The sequence below is a fragment of the Dermacentor variabilis genome, chromosome 5, assembly GCF_050947875.1.
Source record: "Dermacentor variabilis isolate Ectoservices chromosome 5, ASM5094787v1, whole genome shotgun sequence".
NCBI classification, from domain to species: domain Eukaryota; kingdom Metazoa; phylum Arthropoda; class Arachnida; order Ixodida; family Ixodidae; genus Dermacentor; species Dermacentor variabilis.
In genome coordinates, this window is record NC_134572.1 from 192,552,024 (window position 1) to 192,576,343 (window position 24,320).

The following is a 24,320-nucleotide window of genomic DNA, read 5'->3' on the forward strand; positions in this document are numbered from 1 at the left end:
CTCCAATAAATCTACGTATCTAAGAAAAAGTCACTGTATATAATGCGCCAAACAAGGCAAATAAACATGTTGTGCAATCACAGATTCAGAGATCACAAAATCCTAACGCCCGCCACCCCTTCCTCAACTCCCACTGACATATCGTGCGCGATGGAAGGCGGCACGCTTCCTCCCCGCTTTCCTCCCTTGCACACACAATACTGAACCACCACCATCAGCTCACCCATGCCTTCCCCCCCACCGTTTTCATTCGCACATACAGCATGCGGCGCGCGGTCACAAGGTTATGGCTCTTGGACTTTATACGGAACATGAGGGCGACGGCGACGGCAGGAATGCGCCTGCAGCGTCCATATGATTGCTATCGCAATAATATAATACGAGTATTCGGCACATTAAGCGTCCCGGAGCCCATTGCTTTCCGCAAATGAGGAACCAACAAACTCAAACTTTCACCATACGACAATGCGCTGCGCTGCAACGTCTTCTTTTTTTTCTTTTGTGTGATGGGGGAACCGAAATGAAGAAACGCAAGGAAAAGCATGTTGGCCACAATCGAATGCCTACTTTGGGCACCTAATGTGGCTACCCACGGAATATTGAAGAAAACGTGAGACACTTGGTCTACAGAGAACCATACGCATGTTGCTCGGTATCCTACACTGGCGAGACAAGACTTTCCAGAGAGGTTGCGCTCAAGCGAACGCATTGCAATCCGTCGAGTCCCCACAGTGATGGCGGCGAGCGACTATTATTCCTTTTTCTCGTCTGCTAGCCAGAAAGTGTCCAAGACTCTGTCAGGCTAAAATACACTTGGCTAGAGAAAGACGAACGTGCATCAAACGTGCCGCGCGGTGGTTGGGGCAACACAAGAAAAACGCATGCACTCTGGCTGGCACTGGCAGCCCGCGGGTAGTGGGAACAAGAAAATTGAAGAGGCTCACTGTGTCGTCGCAAATAAAAGTCAAAGTTGCAAAAATAGATAAGAACTTCATTACCTTTGCTGGCTTTTGTGTCGTGACATTGATGCTTTGGCGGAGGTGAATGAAAATGTTGATATTCTTTTCTGTGACATGACAGCACAAATGAACCGCCACAACGCTTCGTCTCATTGGAGCTCGCTGCGTGCTTTGTCAACTTGTCTGATAGTGTGTTGATTTGGCATGTCTCATTGTATGTTCTGATGTACTTTAGAAAAGTCAATACACCTTTGGTGTCAAATGTTTATAACAACAATAAACACAGAGTCCTGTAATTGAAAATTGAAAGCACGACTTTGTTTAATCAGCTCATCAGCCTTTGCAATTATGCGCAAAGATTGCAATTATGTCAGTGCATCTTTCGCATAAAAATTTATGAGAACTTTATACCCATATAGTGGAAAGTTGGGCTAGTTGTTGAGTGATCATCATACCTTGCTTGTGAAGCAGCACACTGATACGGACACAGTGAAGACACACAAGAAAAGACGACACTCGCTTTCCAGCAGCGAGTGTCGTCTTTTCTTGTGTGTCTTCATTGTGTCCGTGTCAGTGCACTGCTTCACCAGCAAGGTATGATTATACCCATAAAGTCTGGGAATTTAAATCCATGCACTCCGTAGATTCCACGGCCTCAACGAGATGCCGCGACGAGCCCGCTCGCCATCAAAATGCCCTTGAAACTTTGTGCTCAGATGGGGCTCCTAGAGTTATGGGGCTCCTAGAGTTATGCGGCTCCCGATGCATGGGCGTGATATTCAGCCCGAGTTCACAATGTGCATGCTGAAATGTCTTTTTGAGCGTGAGAAATACATTCTAGACGAAATCTAGAATGATTTGTGGCACCGGGGATTGTTTTGGTCGATGGTGCATGGACAGCATGAAAAAATATTTTTTTTGGGGGGGGGGGAGGGGGCTGAAGCCCCATAAGCCCCCTCTGGCTACGCCCCTGCATAGATCGGGAAGGCCTCGCTCTTGTCTGGGCAATCCAAAAGTTTCATGTTTTTCTCTATGGCAAGCTCTTCTTGCTGCACATGGACCATGAACCACTCTCTCATACATTAACTTCGCCAAGCATGCGAACAACAGATTATTGCGCTGGAGTTTATTGATTATGGAATATGACGTCACTGTCTAATACATCAAAGACAGTGACAATATTGGAGCGGACTACCTAAGCAGAGTTTCTGAGTTCTTCAAGCTTATATGTGTATGTACCTACCTAGCTTTTGTTATTGCTTATATACAAGTGCGTGTGTTTCTTTTTCAGGGTGTCTACCAAGTTGACATTTCCAAATTCCCTGAGTTTTCCAGGTTTTCCCTGAGTGCCTTTGCGAAATTCTCTGAGTGATGCAGAACTATGTTTTATGTCAAGATGGGCTGCAACCCTATCGCCTGATGCTGTCACTCTTTAGTAAGCATATGAAAATTTTTTTTAAAAGAACTGACTTAATCCAATTTGAATACTAAGGAGTAGTGTTTATGTTATTCAAAAAAAGAATAGAAGGGAGATGTTAGTAAAATGCACAGCAAATAAGATGTCTTCGAAAGAAATTGCAAATCGAGTCAGACATTCTCAAATACAAACAAAAATAGATGCATACAGAAGCAAATATTTTCGAGTCTGAGCTATTTATACTAATTGATTGCAAGCTCAGTGGTATGAGGCCCTAATTTTGTCACAATTAAGAGTTTCTCTCAACAGCTCGTAAGTCAACCTTAACTGTCCTGACATATACTCTCAGCCCGCGCACGACGCCTCAGTGTTGTGTTTCACTGCTTTAAAGAGTTTATTTTGTTCTGCATGAGGCGCACCTGCATCTCGGCGTCAGCCAAGTGGTTTTTCAGCTCAGGCTCCTTCAAAGAAGCGCCCGCATACTCCATTCCTCAATGCATTGGTCCTTTCTGTTCTCGTGCTCCTTTTGTCGCGCGCTCGCACTACGGACCATTTGAAGCATACTCGTGGTCAGTTTACAGTAAAACGTCCAATTTTTCGGACCCCCTAGGGGCCGCGATAACTTCCTAAAAATCAGGCAGTCCGAAAAAAATGCATGTCTTTTACTGCTCTTAAGGGCTCAAATCGACGCAGGCACGTCTGGAAAAGCTCTGAATGCTTGTCAGTACACTTATTAGGCATACCGGTGCTCCTACTGCGACAGTAGAGCGCGGGTGCACGCGTGTAAAATTAAGGAATACATACTGTGTCCCGTGACAATTGCCCCTTCCTACGCTTGTTAAGCTTCACCGCAATACTTTTGCTAATGCTTCACCGCGTTACACGATTGTACTGAGGCGAAACTAACTTTCAGGAACCAGCATTATGGAATGCGTCGTGCTTTCTGAGCTTCGAAGCCAAAATTATTGCCGACAGCGGAGAAATGAACAAACACGGCACGGAACGGAATGAAGCTTAATAGCGAACGTCGAAGCAGCTAGGCGTAGCGTTGCCGCAGTGGTGGCTACGGCTGCTAGCGGATCTGCGTGCGATAGCGCCGGTTCGAGGCGGCGAGGTAATCAAAATGGCAGCGGTCGTGGCTTTGATTAATGCCGTTTCGGACCTGCGGTGATGCGGAACGTCCGGAAAATCGGACGGCAAAGAGTTCTTGCGTCCGAAATTTCAGACGTTCTGATACATTGGCTCTATGGGGCACGTGGTGGTGCCGCGAAGCCATCCAAATGATCGAGAATCCGGAAAGTCGGTCGTTGACTCTACACTGGCAACTCCTCCAGCCGACGACAGGGCGTCAAAGACGTTTCGTTACGATTCCGCTCTGTTACTCGAGCCAGCATTACCGCGACTTTCCACCTTTTCAATAAAATTGCAGCTAATTTTCCATGATAGAGGCACAAATTCCCTGAGTTTTTCCCTGAGTTTTTCCAGACTACTAAAAATCCCTGAGAATTCCCGGTTTTCCTGGTTGGTAGACACCCCGTTTTTCTGACTGTGTGAACTGTGGGCATTCTGGCAACTGTCTACTATGAACCTGTGAACTGTGTGCGCTATGTAACAGTGCAATGAGTCCTCCTGCTGCGAGATCATCGTCTAACAAATGTTATCGCTCAGCGCGGAACGCGCCCACACATATCGGAAATTTCTCTGTTATTAGTGGTTCTTTTTGCCGTCTGTTGTCACCGAACCTTGTGTAATCTGATTTCATGTATGCACGACATGAATGTTGTAAAACTTTCTGCAAGACACGCGGGCACCAGCAATTATTCTGGAACCTGTAATGACTTCTATAACTGAAAAGCCAACGCGCTTGACCCGCCGATCAGATTTTCGCCGATCGCCGACTGTGTTCGCCGCTGTCGCAGTTCTTTGAGTGCAGCTTGTTTTTGAGCGTACAAGATCACCCAACAAAAACATAATTCCTAGTTTTGCTGCTTTCTTCATTGTCACTACTATGTGACAATATGGTTAGCGAAAACCGTCACAGATGATTAGTATTTTATTTCTAAATGCCACATGGTCCTGAATACAGACGACATCATCAGGGAGGTCATTCCATTGACCAATTGCACATGGAAATGCATGTTGATTATGAAGCCTGCGAGATATGTGATGTGATTTTGATAGTGGCAAGATATTTGCGTGCTCACTGTAGACTATCTTAAGCAATAAACAGAGAATGGCTAACTTCCTGCATTATTCCAAGGATTGTAGTGATAATAAAGTCTTCATGCTAGTCGCACTGGAGTGTCGGTTATAGTCTTGAGTGATGAAACGTGCAGCGTAGTGTTGCACAGATTCCAGTAAGTTGATTAGATAGACTTGATGAGGTGACCAGACAGATGATGCATATTAGAGTTGTGGACCATTAAATGTCTGGTATGCTAGTTTCCGTGTTATGGCAGGTGCTGCATGAAGATTACGTTTGAGGCATCCTGAAGAAGAACGGCAGATTTGGTGAGCTGGTGGTTTTCCATAATGTCTAAAAACAGCACTAGAGACGCACGCAGGACCACAGAATTAAAGGAAGGGGCACACACGGTGCTGACTTACAAATGCCGGTTGTAAGTCAGTGCTGTGCGTGTGCCATCCTCTATTCTGCTGCCTGGTGTACATCTTTAGCGCTGTCTTTAAACACTTAGGTATCCTAGTGTGCATGATGCCGTTGCAATAATTTTTTTAATATGCGTTGACCAAAAAAGATTAGAAGTGAAGTTAAGCCAAGTTACTTGCAGCTGGGCATTACAAACATACAGTTATTGTTAAGATAGTATACGTAAGTTGAGTTTGACTGCTTTTGGCTGAACGTGATTAGTTTGCATTTGTCAATGTTAATGGTCCTTTGCCATGTGAGCACCAGAATGTGATTTTGTCAAGGTCCTGTTGTAGTACCAGATGATTTGCGTGAGTCATAATTTTATGGTATATTATGCAATCGTTGGCAAACAAATGGATGTTGCATGAGATGTAAGGTCATTAATGCAGATAAGCAATAATAAAGGATACAGAACGCTACCTTGAGGAATACCAGACACAACGTCAGAAAACGGAGATGAAGTGTTATTAACCCAAGTAAACTGCTTGCATGAGCATAAAAATAATGAAGAGATATAATTATGTGAAGCACTGTGAATCCATGATTTCAGAAGGTAAGCGTCACCGCCAACATAGACGATCTCTCCACTTGGTCCCGTCTAGCTTCATCAAGCAAAATTCCTTCTCTGTGTTTTCCCATAAGAGCACGATTGCGCACTGGAACCCAGTAGAAAATGGCAGATAGTTTCCTTTTCTGTGCATGCAACTGCATGACGTGAGATCAAGGAGATGAAAGGGAAGTACGTCCCTCTTGCTATGGTACGTAAGACAAAGACTCGTAGACATTCGGTATGTTGATATTATAATTTTTGTGAACTTTAAATTGTCTACTGAAGGAATAGATCGAACAAATAGCTGATGTTGCCTTGAATAATTCTCTAGTTGCGTAACTGCAGTGCTGTGTTGTCACTGTGAGTGGCATCACAGCACTGGAATTTACGTAAGCGCACTTGTGCAACTGACGTCGACTCTCTGGCTGGGAGAGCGGCACCCACAAGGAGAAGAGCACACAGTGTTTGATTTGAAATTCCAGCTCATTTCGCAGTGCGTAGTGGTGCAATACTTTGCAGCAAGATCTTTAACATGCATTGTATGCACTGCTCTTTTCAGCTCAAGATATCTGGACTAAGTGAGGGGCTCTTTAATAGGACGATGATCTAAATGTGTTGCCGTCCTTTGCTGCAGGCAGTGTGATGTTAGCAAGATGCTTTGCTGGAGTCCAATCAGCTCAACACGCATCAGTGTCTCCTGCTGTACGATTCAGGCTGAGCAGGCAAGTCAAATTTTCCTGCCAAAATGTCCCACTCGAAAAAGCTGCTGACCAGGCCGAATTTGAGGAGTGCGAGCGTAAGCTTGCCAAAGCCTTAAAGACAGCAACACATGCCTCTGGCCACTTGAGCCCCAACAGCTGCAACGATTCATGCTGAGCGGGCACGTCAAATCTTCCCACCAAAACGTCCCCGATTGAAAAAGGCGCTGAACAGGCTGCATTCGAGGAATACAAGCATAAAAAGAACACGTCTAACCCTTTATTGATGAGTGTTGTGTACAGGCAACATACCAGAAAAAGTTTTTTTTTCTTGCCGAGTTTCAGTATTGAGTACGAAGTTTCTAGCTAAATGTGTTTGGTCAACACTGAGCGACAGGCAGGAAGCGTCATTGGTTGGTTTAGAGCAACAACAAGGAAGACGTTTGGCATGCGACTCAATGTCTCTTGAAAGCAAGGTCAGAGGAGACAGGCCAATGCAAGCCATCCAGCTGCAGTGGTGTCACATATGATGTAAAGCAATTGAACCCTACACCTGTGGTTCACATATGATGAGACCGGCCCCTACAAATTGAAAACGAAGCCTTAGGTGGCTTGGGATGAAGTCCACTTCCAGTTTCTTGCCCCCACCCCCCTGACTGCTGAAAAAGTTTCCACAAAATATTTTTTTCTTTTTGTCGATTATGCTTATTCTTGATGTTTTTTGCATATTTGGATAGAAAATTAACATTTTTTCTGGGTATTTATATGTCTATTTTTTAACGGGCTAAGGACCATCCACAACAATTCACGCCAAGCGGGCACATCAAATCCTCCTGCCAAAATGTCTGGCTCCAAAAAGCTGCTCACCAGGCTGAATTCGAGGAGTGCAAACGTAAGCTTGCCAACGCTGTAAAAACAACAAATGGGCCATGCTTCTGTGGTATTTCTTTCTCTATGTCCTCGTTTCAGCTGCAATTTTTGAGTATACCTTTAAAGATGAGCCCACTAGCCTTCCCCATGATGTTACTAATGTGTCGGGCTGCTCTGGCTACAACGATGTGCGCAATGCTTTGCATTACTTAGATGTCAACTACAGTTGAGCCTGAACCATTGTAGTGGCTTAGGATCGCACATTTTCCCTGTTTGTATGTTTTTTTCTTGTGTTCTTTTACTGAACTAATGAATGAGGGCCTACTGTACTTGTGCAACATATGAATTCTACATCAGAGTCATCAGAGTGCTCACATGGTTTCTATCACGGAGCAAAGCCACTCACCAACAGGTAGGGTCCCTTGGCTGCCCAATCCCGGGAGGAGCCAGAGCCGTACTCTTTGCCTGCTAGCACCATGAGTGGAGGGGCCCCCTCTTTTTTGTAACGCTCGGCCGCATCAAAGATGTCCATCTGCATGGGCAAGGACACATGAAAACAGGCTGTGTGGAAAGACAGGTGCAGGACAGAGATTCCCGTAGAAGTATGGCGAATAGTACTGTTGTGGTGTATTAGAGCTACACCGACACATTTACAAATGCTGCGGCAAAAGGTGAAGAGCAGCACGAAATCAAACTTGAGAATGAAGCCACTCTTCCATCGTCGTCTCTTCAGTGTCAAGATGCAGACCGCACCTTGCTATAAGTATTCACCGGATGGTAAAAACTTTGTACTTGCAAGTATTTTGATGAAGATCTATGGATTTTATTGATGCAAGGGCCAGTATGGCCAAAGAGCGCCAAGCAAATGATAACAAATGGATTGTCGATGGTATAATGTGAAAAATGTCAGAGTTGCAAGTATAAATTGCGAATGGGAGGTGCAACTTGGCTGCAGAGAGCCTAAATATTTGTCGCTGTAAAGTGCATAACATGTACAGGCATTAAAATAATTACAATGACTAGTGATTTATACTATGAGCATAAAAGTTCTATTGTAAAGGGTGATGTAATAAATGTGTGAGTAGCAGTAGCACTTGTACCTCACCCGCAAGCCCTTGAATGCAAGGGCTGTGAGGCATGTGCTCTAGAAAAATGCCATCGCTGCAGCAGTAGCCTCTATTGAGAGGATGTGCTACGTATACCTTGAGCTTATAACATTCAAGGTATTAATATCTCGTGAACACTTTAAAACTAGCTATAGTCAAAAAGTTCTTCAATGCCCTGAAACATTGCCAGATGGTGTTGGGTTCTCCTCCCGTGCTCTTGAGACAAAGGAACGACAACACAGTAGTGCAAACAATCACAAGGGCATTTATTGCACCTTTCGTAGATCAATGCCTGCTAGCCGAGCTGCTATCCACAAAACATGCCGATGGGCACGCTACAAATCTAGACTCACTGCGACCGGATAGCGAGCGAATATGCTCGCCCCATGCTGGATCCCAACGCCTGGTCGTTCGCGCGTACGGTCACGCGAACGGTGGCGCGTTCCAAGGCGGCCACGTGAGACGGTCTCGCAGAAGCATGGATCGGCGCACGCGTGGCACGGCACATCCGTACTGCTTGCTGCCCGAATCCAAGAGAGAGCGCCTTCCGCTCCCGCACCCAAGTAACCCCGCCGGTAGCAGCGCAACACTCGCGCCATCTTTCGCGCTGCGCTTCAACCACATCGACCACCACGGGCGTCACGCAGACCACACGGCGAAGCGGGATTGCAGGAGATGGGGGAAAACAAGATATCTGGGGACGCGCGTGAGTCACGCATCCCCACATCCCCCCAACCTTAAATCACTACATATTCCGGCGAGACATGTGACACGGTCTAACATCAAACTGTGCTTTGCGAACAAGATAGTACATGCAACAGTGGCCGCGCTGAGGAAATGTCCACATGCTGTCCATAACATGCGAGCCCACATTGTCCCTGGGTACAACGCTGGCGTCACAGCAGCAGCTTTTCTGACTCGACGGCACGATTCCAGGCCAGGACTCCGAAAACGACGACACAGTAGTCGGTACGAGCAAGCGTCGCTCGCGCCGACGCGCCCTGCTGGAAAGAGCCGCCGTAGCTGTCGGTGACCACCGGCTCTTTTGTCCGCCGCCGAGGGTTGTGAGCTGGATGCAGGAGGCCGCCGAAGTCGCTGCGCCAAACTGGCCACAGTATCACCATCGCCCGGGGTGACTCGATCGTAGTCCGGGGCAGCAGCGCAGACGATGTGCATGTGACAGCAAGCCAGGGTTGACTCCAATCACGCTGCGTACACTCAACACACTCGGCAAACACTAAAGTAGTGCAAGGGAGAGGAATTCTGCATGCGCATCGCCCATGTGGTACGATGTTCAACTCGGCTAGCAAAAGATCGGGCAGCTACTCAGATGCTAAGCTCACTTGAACGAAGCTCGCTTCCTTGAGTCGAACGAGGAATTTCAATTCGTGCGACGCTAAATAGAATGAGGGAAGCAAATTGCAACACCTCAACGCCAGGGTCCACCAGGTTGTGTCCCTCCACGTGCGACAGGCAGCTTCGTAAAGCCTTAGGCCTAAAGCGTCGCTACCCTGATAACAACCGGCATCCAAAAACAACACCCAAAATGAGCGCAAAACAGGCAGCCGCGAGGAGATGTCAGCTCTGTGAGGTGGTCCTACTCCGCTCGGTGCACACAGCATCCGAGTTGACGGCGCCCACCATCCCAGACGGTGTCTGAGCGCCCGGTGCCAGGCCGCAATACCAGTCAGCCCGTAGTGGCACCCGTGGCCCGCGGCCACCCGGCTCCCAGAGCCGCGACTTCATCAGTCAAAGAGACAGGAGAAGCTATTTACATGACAAATTCGGACCACCCACGAGGCTTCCGTACTCACTCGCTTCAGGCTTGCCAATGCTACGCGGGCGTTAAGTCTTGCTCTCCCAGGATGCAGACCACGTGGCTCGCGTACCGACGAATATGATTAAAAAAACACTTGCGAAAAGGCTTAGTATGTTGACATGTTCAAACACACTACAGCCACCGTCGCCTCTCTCAAGAAAGCACGCCGCCAACGTTAGCGATCAAAATCCACGCTAGCCCTACGCTTCGGTTCAAACAAAGGTCTCGAACGAAGCAAAACTGTTAAATCTATCGTCTGATGCCCCAAGAGGTCCACGTTGGGCAGCCAGATCTCACACTGCGCCCCGACCACATCGACCGCCGCGGGCATCACGCAGGCCACGCGGCGAAGCCGGATTACAGGAAACGCGCCATGCGGGAAAAATATATCAGGGGACGCGCGAGAGTCGCGCATCTCCACAATGGAGAAGAAGTTGTTCGTGTGCTGGGGAAAAATACTTTTTTGTTTTGGGCTTCTACTTCCCAAAACTTTAGCATAACGTGAAGGACCGTTAGCATATCGCCCCATTTATTGAAGACAGGAGGATCATTACCGGTAGGTGTGTGCCATATGTGTTGCCCATCCTAAGACGGCAAAAAGTAACCTCAGTTCGTTGTATTTTTGTTATTGGTGGCCAGTTTCCTACATTTGGCTTGATAATGTGAGGTTTATTAAATATTTCAGTGCCTCATGTACGTTGCCAATGGCCCCTCAGTTTTTGCATAGGAAGGGCTTTAAGTCTTTGACAAGGACAACTATGGAAGAATTATCTACTTGGTTTTGCAGTTACTGATGTGGTTATATGGTCAGCAAGCATATTGCCCTTAAGGCCTCTGTGGCCAGGTAACCAGCATATTATGATATGTTGATGAGAAGAGTACAAAATGCAGAAGACTGAACAAAGTTGAGCAAGTAACGTAACACGTGATGCCATCGGGTGAGAAAAGGATGTTCCACATCTGCCCCCCTTGGCAATTCTGAGTGGTGCTGGCTAACACTCCTAGATCCAGACCTAGTAAACATAAATGCCCAAGATAGTGGACAGTCTGATAGCCATCGCCGTAGCACAATTGGTAGCGCAATGCAAGCGTAGTGCGGAGGTTGTGGGATTGGCTCCCACCGGCGACACATTATCATTTCGTTCCCTTTCATTTCCCTTCCTTCATTATTTTCTACATTTCAATTTCAACTACAGCTAATTTCCCCAATGCTTGCCTTGGCTTCGTTGTCTGTTGGCTTTATATGGGGCGTTCTTTGTAACTTCTACAAAAGATGTGTCACAGTCTATTAGCTGCCACAGCGGTACTGGCTTGGCTAGAGCCATTACTGGGTTTTCAAGAAGTGGGGCAGCCACAGCTTTGCTGTCTTCCTCACAAGCAGTGAAAAGGGTTCTCTCACGGTTGGAAGAAGATGGAAAAGTGCGGTACAAATCGTGTCATTTATGGCTTTGTTACAAGGATGTTCATGGTTAGAGTGTACTTGCATGAAACACATAAAATTGGACAAAGACCTTTGCAGATAGAGTGACGATTCATTGAATGCTACATATAGACTTTGTACTGGGCTAGTTTTGAAAGCTCCCGTGGCAAGGCATATGCCTAAATTATGAACAGGATCAAGCATATTTAGGGCACTCGGTGTAACAAACTGATACACGACAACCCCGTAGCCTAAAGGCGATCGTATAAGACTTGCCTAGAGATAGATTTGATAAGCATTTTCTGTCACTGCCCCAATTTGTGTGTGAGAGAATTTTCACTACATTAATTGTATTCAGGCACTTCGCCTTGAGGTATTTGATGTGGGGGATGAAACTTAGTTTTGAACTGAGTATGACACCCAAGAATTTATTTTCTTTATTCACAGGAATGTGCTGTACTTCCAGTACGATAGTGGGATCAGAAAGCCATCCTCTCTTTCTTGAAAAAAAGGACACAAGCTTTTATGTGGATTGACCTTGAACCCATTTTTGTCTGCCCATTTAGATAATTTCTTCAGCCCCAGCTGAACTTGCCTCTCGCAGATTGCAAGGCTACACTTAAAACATATCTGTACATTGTTTAAGTAAACAGAATAAGAAATAGTTGGGGTAGTGAATAACGAAATGTGTTCATGTTCACAATAAAAGCGTACAGCTGAGGACGCCCCCCTGGCGTACCCCAGTTTACTGCATAAATGGACGCGAGAGTGTATTGTCTATTTTTATGTGGAAAGTAGTCTTTGAGAGGTAACTCTCAAGAACATTCAGCATGTTTTCCCTGATACCCATTCATGACAGGTTTCGGAGGATTCCATAGTGCCATGTGGTGTTGTAGGTCTTTTTCATGTCAAGAAATATCTATAAAATTAGTTGTTCATGGACAAAAGCATCCACAATATTAGCCTCGACACGCATGAGATAATTGGTCATTGACCAGCCTTATCTAAATCCACATTGGTGTGGATCAAGAATTCTGTTTGATTCAAGGTAATGTAGAAGGCAAAAATTTATCATTTTTTCAAACAACTTGCAAAGGCAACTTGTTAGCACTGTCAGACAATAGCTTGCTACTGAGGTGGGATCTTTACCTTGTTTCAACACAGGGATGACAATAGCTTCTTTCCATGAAGATAGAAGGTGCCTAGGTGTCCAGAGACTATAAGAGAGTGCGATTAGTGTAATTTGCATGTATCTGTGAAGGTGTTTTATCATCTCGTACATAACTCTGTCTGGACCCGGAGCAGAGTTCTGACCTGCAATTAAGGAAGCTTTCAGCTCAGCAATACAGAGAGGCTGCTTGAAAAGTTAGCTTGAGCTACATTTATGGCTGAGTGGCTTCCATTCCTCCATTTGCTTGTCTTTCAGAAAATACAATGAATAGTGCACAGAACAAGAAATGCACTTGTAGTGCTCACCAAGAGCGTTGGCCTGGTCCTTCCCACTGTTTCCACGTCCAACTTCCCATATTACCAAGGGCAATGGATAGATTTGCTTCCCCTTCAGCCTTCTCAGTCCATCCCAAACTTTAGCTTCCTGTGTGTATGAATTAATGCCGGAGAGAAACCTCTCCCAGCTTGCCCTCCTTGCTTGCTTTCACGTCCTCCTTACCTGCGATTTAATGTGCTTGAAAGCAATTAGGTTCTACGTACTAGGATACTGATAGAGAATGTCCCATGCTTTATTTTGTTTCTTACGTGCCTGCCTACAGTCATTGTTACCATTCCTCTGCAGGATGCATTTTACTCCTGTGTCTACTATAAAAGCTGTAAAATATGAAACTACATCATCTATGCTGAATTCACTGATAAAATCTTGGGATAAGTAATGTCATTCTTTAAGATGATACCAGTCGGCCAATGATAGTTTCCACTGAGAAACATTTGGAGGGCATTAGTATTGCTGTATCAGCTTTATTGTTACAGGGGAGTGGTCACTTACAATGAAACTTGCTATTATGCTCCATTCTAAATAAGGAAAGATGGCCACAGGGCCCATTGCTAAATCTCTTGAATATGAATTATGTTAGATGCTGTAACACATGGGCTCTTTTTTATTGAAGAGGCATGTACCAGAGGATACAGCTCTATATTCGCCGGCCTCTCGTATTGCACCGGGAGCCTCCCCAAAGAGTGTGATGGGCATTAAGATCGCCAGTGATCATTTAGGGTTCTGGGAGTTGGTCAATGAGGCTGTAAAATTTCTTTTACTAAGTTGATAATTGGGAATTATATAAATAGAGAAAATGGTTATGAGCTTACTAAACAAAACTGCTTGCACAGATACAGCCTAAAGGGGCATTTGAAAGGCAAACTGTTGGTAAGCAACAGACTTATTTACAGCTATAGCTACACCACTGAACGAGGCAGAAGCGTTATCACGGTCTTTAGGGAAAATGGCACATTGCATTAGAAAGTTCGACTGTGTAGGCTTTTTAAGTGTTTCTTGGACACATAGCACCTTCGGATTAAATTTATGTACGAATTCTGTGATGCCGTCGAGGTTACAAAGTAGTCCTCTAACCTTCCACTTGTTACGTCTCAACACCACAAAGGCGTTAACTGGACATTTGCCATGTGTCAAACCATCACCCCTCCTATCCAGACGTCAATGCAGCGCGTGGACACCGATGGCTGAAGGATCCTACGAAGGGCGCTCACCCCACCATTACCTTGAAACCTGAGCAGAGGATGAAAAGGAGGGAACCACGACAACTAACTGAAAGGCACAATTAATTAGACATTTGTGAGGAGTCAAATCACCACCCATTCTTAAGCACTTTTCCAGACGTCAGTGCAGCGTGGACACTGACTGTTGAAGGGTTCCACCAAAGGCCCTCACCCTGCCCTTTACCTGGCAGCCTGAGCAAAGAAAATAAGGGGGGACGACGGTGATGAACAGGGAGTCACCAGTTGCTTTCTCGCCACAGATTCCAAAACCAGTCTCTTAGACAGTGTTGACAAGGGTTATTTGCTGCTGGACAGTCTTCAGATTCCCTAGTCAACTTGCCTAGGGAAGACAACAGTATTAAAAGCAGACACTTTCCAAGAGTGAGGAGAGAAAGTCCTGATGTGAACTTGGACGTTTAAATTGCTCTTGCATGGAGTGGGCTTCCATAGTGTAGCCATATAACTAAGCTAAATAAACCCTTTTTCCTTCATTTTTTATAACCTGACGTAGTAGTCGATGGACTTTGTGGATTCCATACCCTGAACGCCACCCTAGCCGCAACACACCGTAGTATCTGTGTATGCATATTGCAGAACATGTTTTTGCCATGTGTCCAATAAAAGAAGACGAACTTAACTTACAGAGCCCCTTTCGGGCCTTGTGATGCGAGGTTTTTCTTTTTTGAAGCAACTGCAAGAATCTTGCCACTCCTTAGGCGCTGGCAGCACCGCCTGCTTGGTTATGCCCACCGCCCCTTGTGAAGTGCTGGACACGCACTCTTGCGAGCGGTTTGTTTGACATGAACACTTCGTCTAGAGAGACAAGACCTTTGAGGCCACCAGGCCAGAAGTCGGTGAACTCTTCTTCTGGGATGGCGGAGCAGCGCTGGCTGAAGCCACCAAGGGGCGGAAGGCGTCGCCGCCGACTCACTGTGTGTTAACTGGACAGCCGCCGAAGGCCATTCTGGCACTGCCCACTGATGCGCCACTTCGGCAAAGCTTTGGCAGGAAGGATACCCACCTTCGTGCCTCCTTAAACGAAATATTCTCGGACTTTGAATGCCCCTATATTTTTATTTATTTTTTTTTCCATGGAGAGGACCACAAGTATGCGGCGTGCTCCCCATCGCAATTCACACAGTGTGGAGCGTTCTCGCATGATTCAGATGGATGTTCATGGTCCCTACATTTGGCACAGGTCAGTTGGCCTCTGCAGTTCTGAGAACTGTGGCTGAAGGCTCCGAAACGAGTAGGCCACGCGTTATACATACTTCTGAGGAGCTGGCGACTTTCGATCAGCAACGCCGCGAGCAGAACTGGGAATAAGCTCGTCTAGGCCGTGCCGATGCTGCAGCCCGGGCACAAGAACAGGCTCGTGTAGCCGATCGCAAGCAGCAACTGCGTACCGAGTATCTGGCATTCTGCCTCCGACTGTGGCTTAAGCTTTGGCATTTGAAGCATCGGAGGGGATATGGAATATATGGCATGACCCTGATCTTCACATAGCCTGCCTCGATTGTCTCAGGCAGCACACTTGAACCGAATGTCGGAATAAGAGGCTTGGTTTGTCTCTACCATCACGCCTGATTTGGATTGTTTTGCACTGATCGTATTCTGCTCACTCCAGCCCTCAAGTAGTTCAGTTTCTGTCAGATCAATCAGATCACTATTGGATATGACACCATGGCTGGTGTTCATGGTACGATGTGGGGTCACGCTCACTGGAACGTCCCCAAAAGACACAAGATTTGGCAGCCTTCCATATTGTTTCTTATTGTGGAGTTCCAGAAGGAGGTCTTGCCTTGCTAACTTGGAAACTTTAAAGCCATGGCCACGAGCTTCAGTTAGTGATATCGAAACCAGAAAAGGGGTATCATTCTCCCTGCCTTTTCTGTTTTCTCTGAGTGTATGACATGAAATCGTGGAAAATTCTCACTTTGACGACCAAAAAACTTGAATACTTCTTCGGTGCGCCCTCGTTTCTGAGGGTAATCAGGAAGTGGGGGGAAACAACTTGCCATAGATGCACACTGAATTTTCAGCAGCAGCGTCACCCATCATGGAGCCCAAAGCGGGGACGCTGTAGGACCTTGAAGAGACAGGTTCTGCATATGCCAGCGGCACGACACCACTATAACCAAATATGGTACACCCAAGGTTGGCTATTCACACAAGGTTAATAGTATTTTATGGCACAAGGGCTACAACGGCCAAAGAGCGCCATTTCACACAAGGTTAACCCTTGCCGCCAAGAAAATGAGAAGTAAAAGAAAGTGAGTAGAGGACAGGAAATATTGAAATCGAAAGAGAAAGATGAAGACTGATGAGGAGGATAGGAAAAGGCAACTGCCGATTTCCTCCAGATGGGTAATTCTGGAGGCGCCACGAGGTACAAAATGGCTCAACATTTTTGCTGTCAACCTCAAAAAATAAAACTAGTGAGTGCACCAGCACTCCATAACCTCTACTCGGCACAAAAGAACTGTTGTGACAGTGCAGTCCACTTATAGCGATACCACATATAACGATATATCGGTTATAAGGTTGAGCCAACTTAAGAGCTTATACATTAGGGCTATGAGAAAAACCTTATACATAATGATACGTTACTCACTGCATATTGGATGTAACGATCAAAATTTTCTCTTTCTGACGCCGTTTTCGATGCAGAATAATTGTGAAATTTGCATTTGCAAGTTTCCCTTAAACAAATGATCTGAAGATGGGGTGAAACCTTTGCCTACGCCAGTTGGCACCTGCCACCATTAATCACGCAGTGTGTGCCGACCGCGAAAGCCATGGAGAGCATCGTTAGTTGGCGCAGTGTGCCAAAAGATGGTGACAGCCGCCTCGCATCCGCGTCGCCCACACAATCAAGCCAACGTTACTAGGACCAACTCAGTTTCACGGCTCTGCTGAAAACATGGGCCATGTGGCGTTCACAACAACTAACTGCACTGTGATTTAGTCGCACTACTGGCAGTTCTTCCAGTTGCACACCTTCCTCACGGGGGCTGCGGCCCATTTGGCTATTTTGTTGCTGTGCACTTGCGTCCTGCGGAAGTTCGTGTGGAGGTTTCAGAGCTCATGCTGGTCTGCGGAAGTGCGAAGCCTGGCTTGTGTCGAGCATGCAATATGCAGACGTGTTTTGCTCCGGGATGAAAAAGAGGCTGCAAGTCGTCAGCTAAGTGCTACTTTTAACATGTAAGCATTCTTCAGCGAGTACCAGAGGTCCATCGCGCGAAAGGTATAATGCCGTGCATCTGCACAAGAATGCGTAAGTTGCTAAGACGTTTAATCCTTATAATTATATAAATGTAGATGATTGGCAGCTTTATAAACGATAAGGAACAATTTGACCAAAAAACAAATAAAAGTGATCACATAGAATACTCATAGGGATACATAGGGCTCCATAGAAAATGCATGGGGAAGCTTATAGTAGGGCTGGGCCAACTTGAAATTTGGGGGTAGTCCAACGTAAATTTGTGCGTGGGCCAACTTAAATTTGGGGGCAGGCAAACTTAAAATTTGGAGGTGGGCCAACTTGAAAATTGGGGGTGAGCTAACTTGAATATTGAATGAAGCCAGCTGAAATTTTTTTTTTTTTAAGTGGGCCAGCACGCAATACCGTATTTACTCGCATAATGATTGCACTCGCGTAATGATCGCACCCCTAAATTTTGACGTCAAAATTCAATTTTTTTTATTTCCCGTGTAATGATCGCACCCCGAATTTGCCGCAGCGATATGTCGTGTGCCAAGTCTAGCTAATAATGACCACACTTACCATCTGTTAAATGCTACGCGAACGACTCTTCAAGACAAACCAAGTGGTCTGCATGCACCAAACATTCTTAAGCAGATGCTTCATTTCATTCCTTTCATCACTTTCCGCACTTCCATGACAAAAACAAGCTACAACTAAACTTGCCTTTATTATGTGTAGGCTTTATAATGGTTGTGATCAACAACAACAACAAAAAAGGTGCCTTTCGATTCTTCTCGTCTGCGCTCGTGGGCAAGCAACAAATCGCGAGCCGCAATGATAGCAGCCAGGTTTACACTGATATGTTAGAAGTGTACCCTATTTAGACGCCAATACTTGTAACACAGCTAATATATTCGCCCGCCCTTAGTAGAAACGTGCTGTAGTAGTGAAGACAAATGCCGCAGTTTCCGCAGCATGCCCACTACGTGTTCCTATGTCACTGGCAGCTAAGCGCGCCTATCTGTTTCTGTCCCCTCAAAGTGGACATGGCTACGTTATTGCCGCAAACTTGCCGATATTAACGATATTATTCATTACTGATATGGAAGAAACTGTTTCAATGCACGTAATGTACTCACGAGAAGAAAAAAAATCGCGTTCGGCTTGCTCTGCCGGCCTCCATTTTTTTTGGGTGTCCCACACTACATACAGCAGCAGCCGCCTATTTGTTGACCTGTTGTCATCCCACAGCAAATGCGAGATGAAAAAGTTTTCTTTTTCTTTCTGCGGGAAATTTAACCCGCGTAATAATCACACCCCTCAATTTGCGTCAATTTTTTTTTGACAGAAAAGTGCGATCATTATGCAAGTAAATATGGTACGACTAACTTTCTCCAAGGAAATGCATAGCTTATACAGGATGTAAGGCTTCTCTCCATTTGCAGATGGTGCGATAAACAATAATTTTAAACTGTTTTCATGCAATCCAGCAGTTTTCTTTTTTTGCTTATTCCCACATTAGCCATCCTGCTTTTATCCCCCTCCCACACAATTGATTATGAACTGCTTTATCTGGCGGACACATCCAGTCGCAATTCATGTTGGAGTACCTTCGCAATATAGCACAGGCATTGAAATTGAAGCGAGCACATTGTCCTTGGGATTCGTACTGCGCTTGCGAAGCTGTCAGTCATGCTGAAAACCATTAGTTCTAATTACGAAGGCAGTATAGCTTTTCAGCGGAGTAATAAATTGACACAGATGAGTGTGTGCAATACCAAGCTGTTGGGCTGCTGCAACAGCAGCTGACGTGGCCAACCACTAGCCGGACCAGACCACAGCATTGTTAATTCTCGCGACCAACGCGTAGGCCACATGCTTGCGCAAGCCAATATGCGGAGTGGCAAAATTGAGTTGGTTCTAGTAATGCTGGATCGAACTACGCATGAGGAAAGAGGAGAGAAAAGAAAAAGCTAGAAGCAAGCGGCATTTGTCTTTTGTCCCCCTGTGCGGAAGTGCACCACGGAAGCAGCAGCGGACAGCCCGGTTGATAGAAGATGGCACCGACAGAGTGCAATTTTGTAGCGCTTGAGACAAAGCTGCAAATTTTGCAAGACTCAAAGTATGAGCTCACACAGGAGTGCCGCAATCATGACATCCGCAACCAGGGGCCATGCCAATCAATGGAAAAGGCAGGCTGCCTGGGCAAAACCTCTCGAACTAACACGGTGGAAGCTGCTGACATGCTCTGGGAGCAGGTTGCTAATGACGACAAAACAGGAGGTGCTTAGATGAAAAAGCTGGAGTGAAGGACGAAGAGATATGCGAAGAGATCTCCAATGGGGCGATTGTTGCGACTGACAGCGGCATTGTGCGATGGGGGTGACAAGCTTTGACGATGACTCGTCTTTGACACTGACCGTGATGTTCAAGCGAAGTGTACTGTCATCGATCGAGTCGCTTACTGATTTCATGCAAGCTTAATTAATGCTGCTAGCGTTCGCACAGCAGCGGGACACTGCAGTTCTGAGCCTGAAACTCCTGCGGTAGCAAGTGCGGATTTCTACTATTTGAGCGTGCCTAACCCTTTATACGCTGTTTACAGGTATAAATAAATGTTTTATTTTTCACAGTGTCTATGTTTTAGCGCAAGTGGCACATTTAGTTTCGGAGCCACAGAGGTATGTTCGGCAGCTTTTTTTTTTTTTAAGGCAGCTCAGATATAGCGATGATTGGCCATAACGATCAGAATTTTCGTTCTTCTTGATATCGTTGCAAGTGGACTGCACTGTACTGGCCATAGTAGGCAACCAGTAAAGCAGGCACCAGAAGGAGCGCAATAGCAAACCACCAGTTCTCGTTTTGTGCAGTCAAGGTTAAAGGACCTGCTGTTAGTATTTCGCCATGTTAAAACGAAAAATGAAAGACAACATGTGCCATCCACACCAGCACTCCAGCTGTTTACATTCCTCAACACATGTTTACCTTTTACTGGTTCATGCGCTTACCTCGTCACCAGATGGCAGATGAATGGTTCTCGGGCCAGGCTTGTCCAAGAACTTGTTCACCAAACGGATGTTGGCAAATGTGCCCCGAGCCATGACATCGTCATTCCCTCGGCGAGCACCATACGAATTGAATTCTCGAGGGGTAAGCCTGCGAATGGTGCCCAGATAGACTTCGCAAACCAATTCATAACTTAAATGTTGATTAAACTTCTTCACTCGAATCTTTAACTCCCAACATTTGCTTCGAATTCTCACACACATTACAATCTAAAAGGTGCACAGCATGAGTTGTTCCTCATCAGTAATGCCAACTCAAAATTTACAAGTTCACCGACACTGCGAACATAGTAAGGAAACGTTGGCAATCTGTCTTGGAGGCTGCTGTGAACATGTGAGCCAACTATATTACTGTACTGCATGCAGCAGAGAACTTACAATCTACTGTCAAATACAGCGAAAAATCGCTTGCTCTCGCATTCGCAATGTCGTCATGTAGCGTCATCGAAAGCAGCTGGCCCACCGATCCTATTGGCTGATTTCGCAATTGTGAGAGCATTCTCGGTAATACACAACTGCAAATTTTTAGTTGAATGAATGAAATATATATATGCCTGGGGTCTGAAAAAGACGGGAAGATCATTTCATCTTCGCAATGCGTGTAGCTGCATGTGCTGTGTGTGGCCTCTGAGGTGGCAGCGATGTGCTGCGTAGTGTTGTCTACCACGGCCACCATGGGGTGCCACGATGAACCGATGTAACACTCAGCTTTTGACTGGGGCTTCTCAGCTGCATAGCTTCCAGCGTGCTAGCAGAAATCAAGGAGGGAGAAAGCCGGGTATACAACTATGCTTGTAGCTGAGGCATTCGAAAAATTTTTCTGGCGCAATATTTGTGAGACGCTGTCCTATTTTGCGCCATGTTCCCTTCTGGGAACAAATCGCAGCTTAATTTTAGGATGCAACACAGGCATACATCTTTTTCAAATGTACTAAAATGGAAATCTAACATGTTTAAAGGAAGGTCTAAAATTTTATACAATGGCGACAAATCACTCGATAGTAGTTTTGTATTTCGTTCACGCAGTTACAACTTGGTGACAGTTTTCCTGCCACACTGTCCCGTCTGCAAGGAGCGAAAACGAAGGCTTCTAGATAAGTTGCCCGTAACTATTTTGCAAACTTATAGTGCAACTGTTTTCTTTGATGTGTCAGAGACTATGATATTGTTACGCGAACGAAGGATTAAGAACTGGAGACTATTTACAAAGGATAACAGGAGCATTGGTCAGTTCAGTCGACAGCTCGAGAGCCAGAGAGTGTTCATCGTCTTCGTCGGAGTGCCCGCACGCACTGTCCACAAGAAACACGCAATATGCATTTATCATTATCCCCGGCGGCAGAAGCACCGCCCCGGTGCGTCTAAATATCGGTGATGACAGGAGAGTAATATGGTTTGAGGCGTGCAACACACAACGCCAGTGTGTGTTGCACACCAACGACGTGTGTGTGCGCAATGCCGGTCTGCGCTGTTTCTTTATGTGTGGTTAGGGGTGTTGCAGCTAGCATGGTGTGTTTTTTTTTCTGAACTGTGCAGAAGTTCCAGTGAGCGACTTTGCCAAAGTATAAGACTTTAACGCTGCAGCAGAAGTTCTGCTTGATCCAAGAACGAGTTGGCTGTGCCCCTCTCGACGTTGTCCACAATATTGAAGAACAAGTCGAAGGTACTGGAGGCCTACAGCAAGATATATTCTTCGAAGCAGTCGTGAGTACGACCTCCCATGTACCAAGATGTGGAATCAGCTTTACTTCGCTGGCTGCAGAAAGCAAACGCAGCCCACCTTTCCGTCAATGGAACGGTACTGCGGGAGAAGGCCAACGACTTGTCTGTACAACTCGGGCACGAAGAGTTCAAGTGCAGCAATGGATGGTTCAGCTGTTTTCAAGAGCGCGATAATTTGACTTTCGCAGCCGCCTATGGCGACAGTGGCAGCGCTAACGAGAGTGTCGTCGACAACTGGAAGAAACACACGTTGGCTCTGTTGCTTAGCGAGTACGGTGCAGACGATGTGCACAACCTTGACGAGGCAGCCATTTTAACAAGATGCTGCCCACAAAAACGTTCGCAGCGAAGAACACCGTGGTCAAGGGTCGAAAGCAGGGCAAAGAAAGAATTACCGTTCTGTTCGGCGTGAACATGCGCAGTAAACACAAGCTGCCGCTACTCGTAGATGGAAAGAGTGGGAAGCCTCGCTGCTTTAAAGATGCACGGCTGCTGCCAAGGGATGAGCTTATCTACCGGCACAACAAGAAAGCCCGAGTCACAAGCACAATATTTGAAGATTACGTTCGGCAGCTTTACCGCAAGTTAGCAGCCACAGGCAGGAATGTACTCTTCGTTGTTGATAATTGCCCGGCGCATGGCGACATCCCACACCTGAAAGCTATCAGGATGCTATTTCTTCCTCTGAACACCACGTCGATCTCGCAGCCAATGGACCAAGGCATCATTCACCACGCAAGGAAGATTTACCGCCACCACCTGCTCAAACGCATGCTCCTTTGATATGACAATGGCAAGGAGTACTCCCCTGACATCCTCGGGGCCATATGTCTTACTGTGTATACATATTTGGAAGCAATTGAAACCAACTTTGATCATGCGGTGTTTTTGAACACGCTGGCTTCTCGCAGGAAAAAAAAAATTATGGGGTTTTACGTGCCAAAACCACTTTCTGATTATGAGGCACGCTGTACTGGAGGACTCCGGAAATTTTGACCCCCTGGCGTTCTTTAACGTGCACCTAAATCTAAGCACACGGGTGTTTTCGCATTTCGCCCCCAACGAAATGCGGCCGCCGTGGTCGGGATTCGATCCCGCGACCTTGTGCTCAGCAGCCCAACACCATGGCTTCTTGCGGGAAAGCACCGTCGATGCTGATGCTCCCTATTCATGTGCACTTGATGAAGAAGGAGCAGAGTATTGTGACTGCATCAATGCACTCTGCGCAGAGGATAGCGACTCAGGTGCAGTCGGCTTTGCCGAGTATCTGAAACTTGAAAATGATCAACAAACGTGCTACTCAGACTTTGAGAGTGAAGCGACCGCTGATGTGACCATGTGCGATGACAGCACCGACGCCGATACTAATGAGCCCTCCCGAGCACCCGGCTTTGCCGAGTATCTGAAATTTGAAAATGATCAACACACGTGCTACTCAAACTTTGAGAGTGAAGCGACCGCTGATGCAACCATACGTGATGACAGTGCTGACACCGATGCTAACGAGCCCTCCCAAGCACCCGCTCTTGGGGAAGTTATCGGATTGCTGAATGTTATCCGCAGTTTTGTTGAGTGTCACGATGGAAATTCTCAAATGCTGCACGTAGTTGGCCAACTAGAAAACATGATCCTTGGAGCCTCGAACTACAGGACGCGGCAAACCAGCATCTCTGATTACTTTAAGTAATCCAAAGATCGTCGAATAAAGGTAGCGCATTCCTGCAGCGAAATTTCTTGCCTGGGTTGCATTTTTTTGTGTGTCTGGTTAATTCGAAGATTTTTTGCAGTCCCGGTGACTTCAAATTAACGAGGTTTTATTGTAGTGAGCTTGTGCTTCGTTGAGCAGGACTGCACGATGTCGGCGATGACTTTCGAAAGAAATGTCCGACCATGGTCAGTGAGCAGTTGGTGTGGAGCACCATGCTGCAGAATCATGTTGCGTAAAAGAAAATTGGCCGAATCTGTGGCGCAGCTTCTTGGAAGTGCTCTGGTGATGGCGTAGCGCACGGCGTAATCTGCTGCCACAGCGGCCAACTTGTTGCCAAATGTGGATAGAAGGAAAGGGCCAAGTAGGTCCAAGCCAATGCGAAAGAAGGGCTCCGAAGG

General features: G+C 46.3%; 1 protein-coding gene across 3 annotated transcripts in view; it reads right to left on the reverse strand.

Annotated features, from left to right (window-relative positions):
- The window catches only part of LOC142583417 (cytoplasmic aconitate hydratase-like), a 244,026-nt gene that overhangs the window by 19,529 nt on the left and 200,177 nt on the right, over nt 1-24,320 (reverse strand). For all 3 annotated transcript variants that reach the window (XM_075693876.1, XM_075693874.1, XM_075693875.1), the window contains 2 exons: nt 20,436-20,583; nt 7,551-7,676 (listed from right to left, as the gene is read on the reverse strand). In XM_075693876.1, the coding sequence (XP_075549991.1) occupies nt 7,551-7,676; nt 20,436-20,583 (274 nt within the window). The remainder of the gene's footprint in view (nt 1-7,550; nt 7,677-20,435; nt 20,584-24,320) is intronic.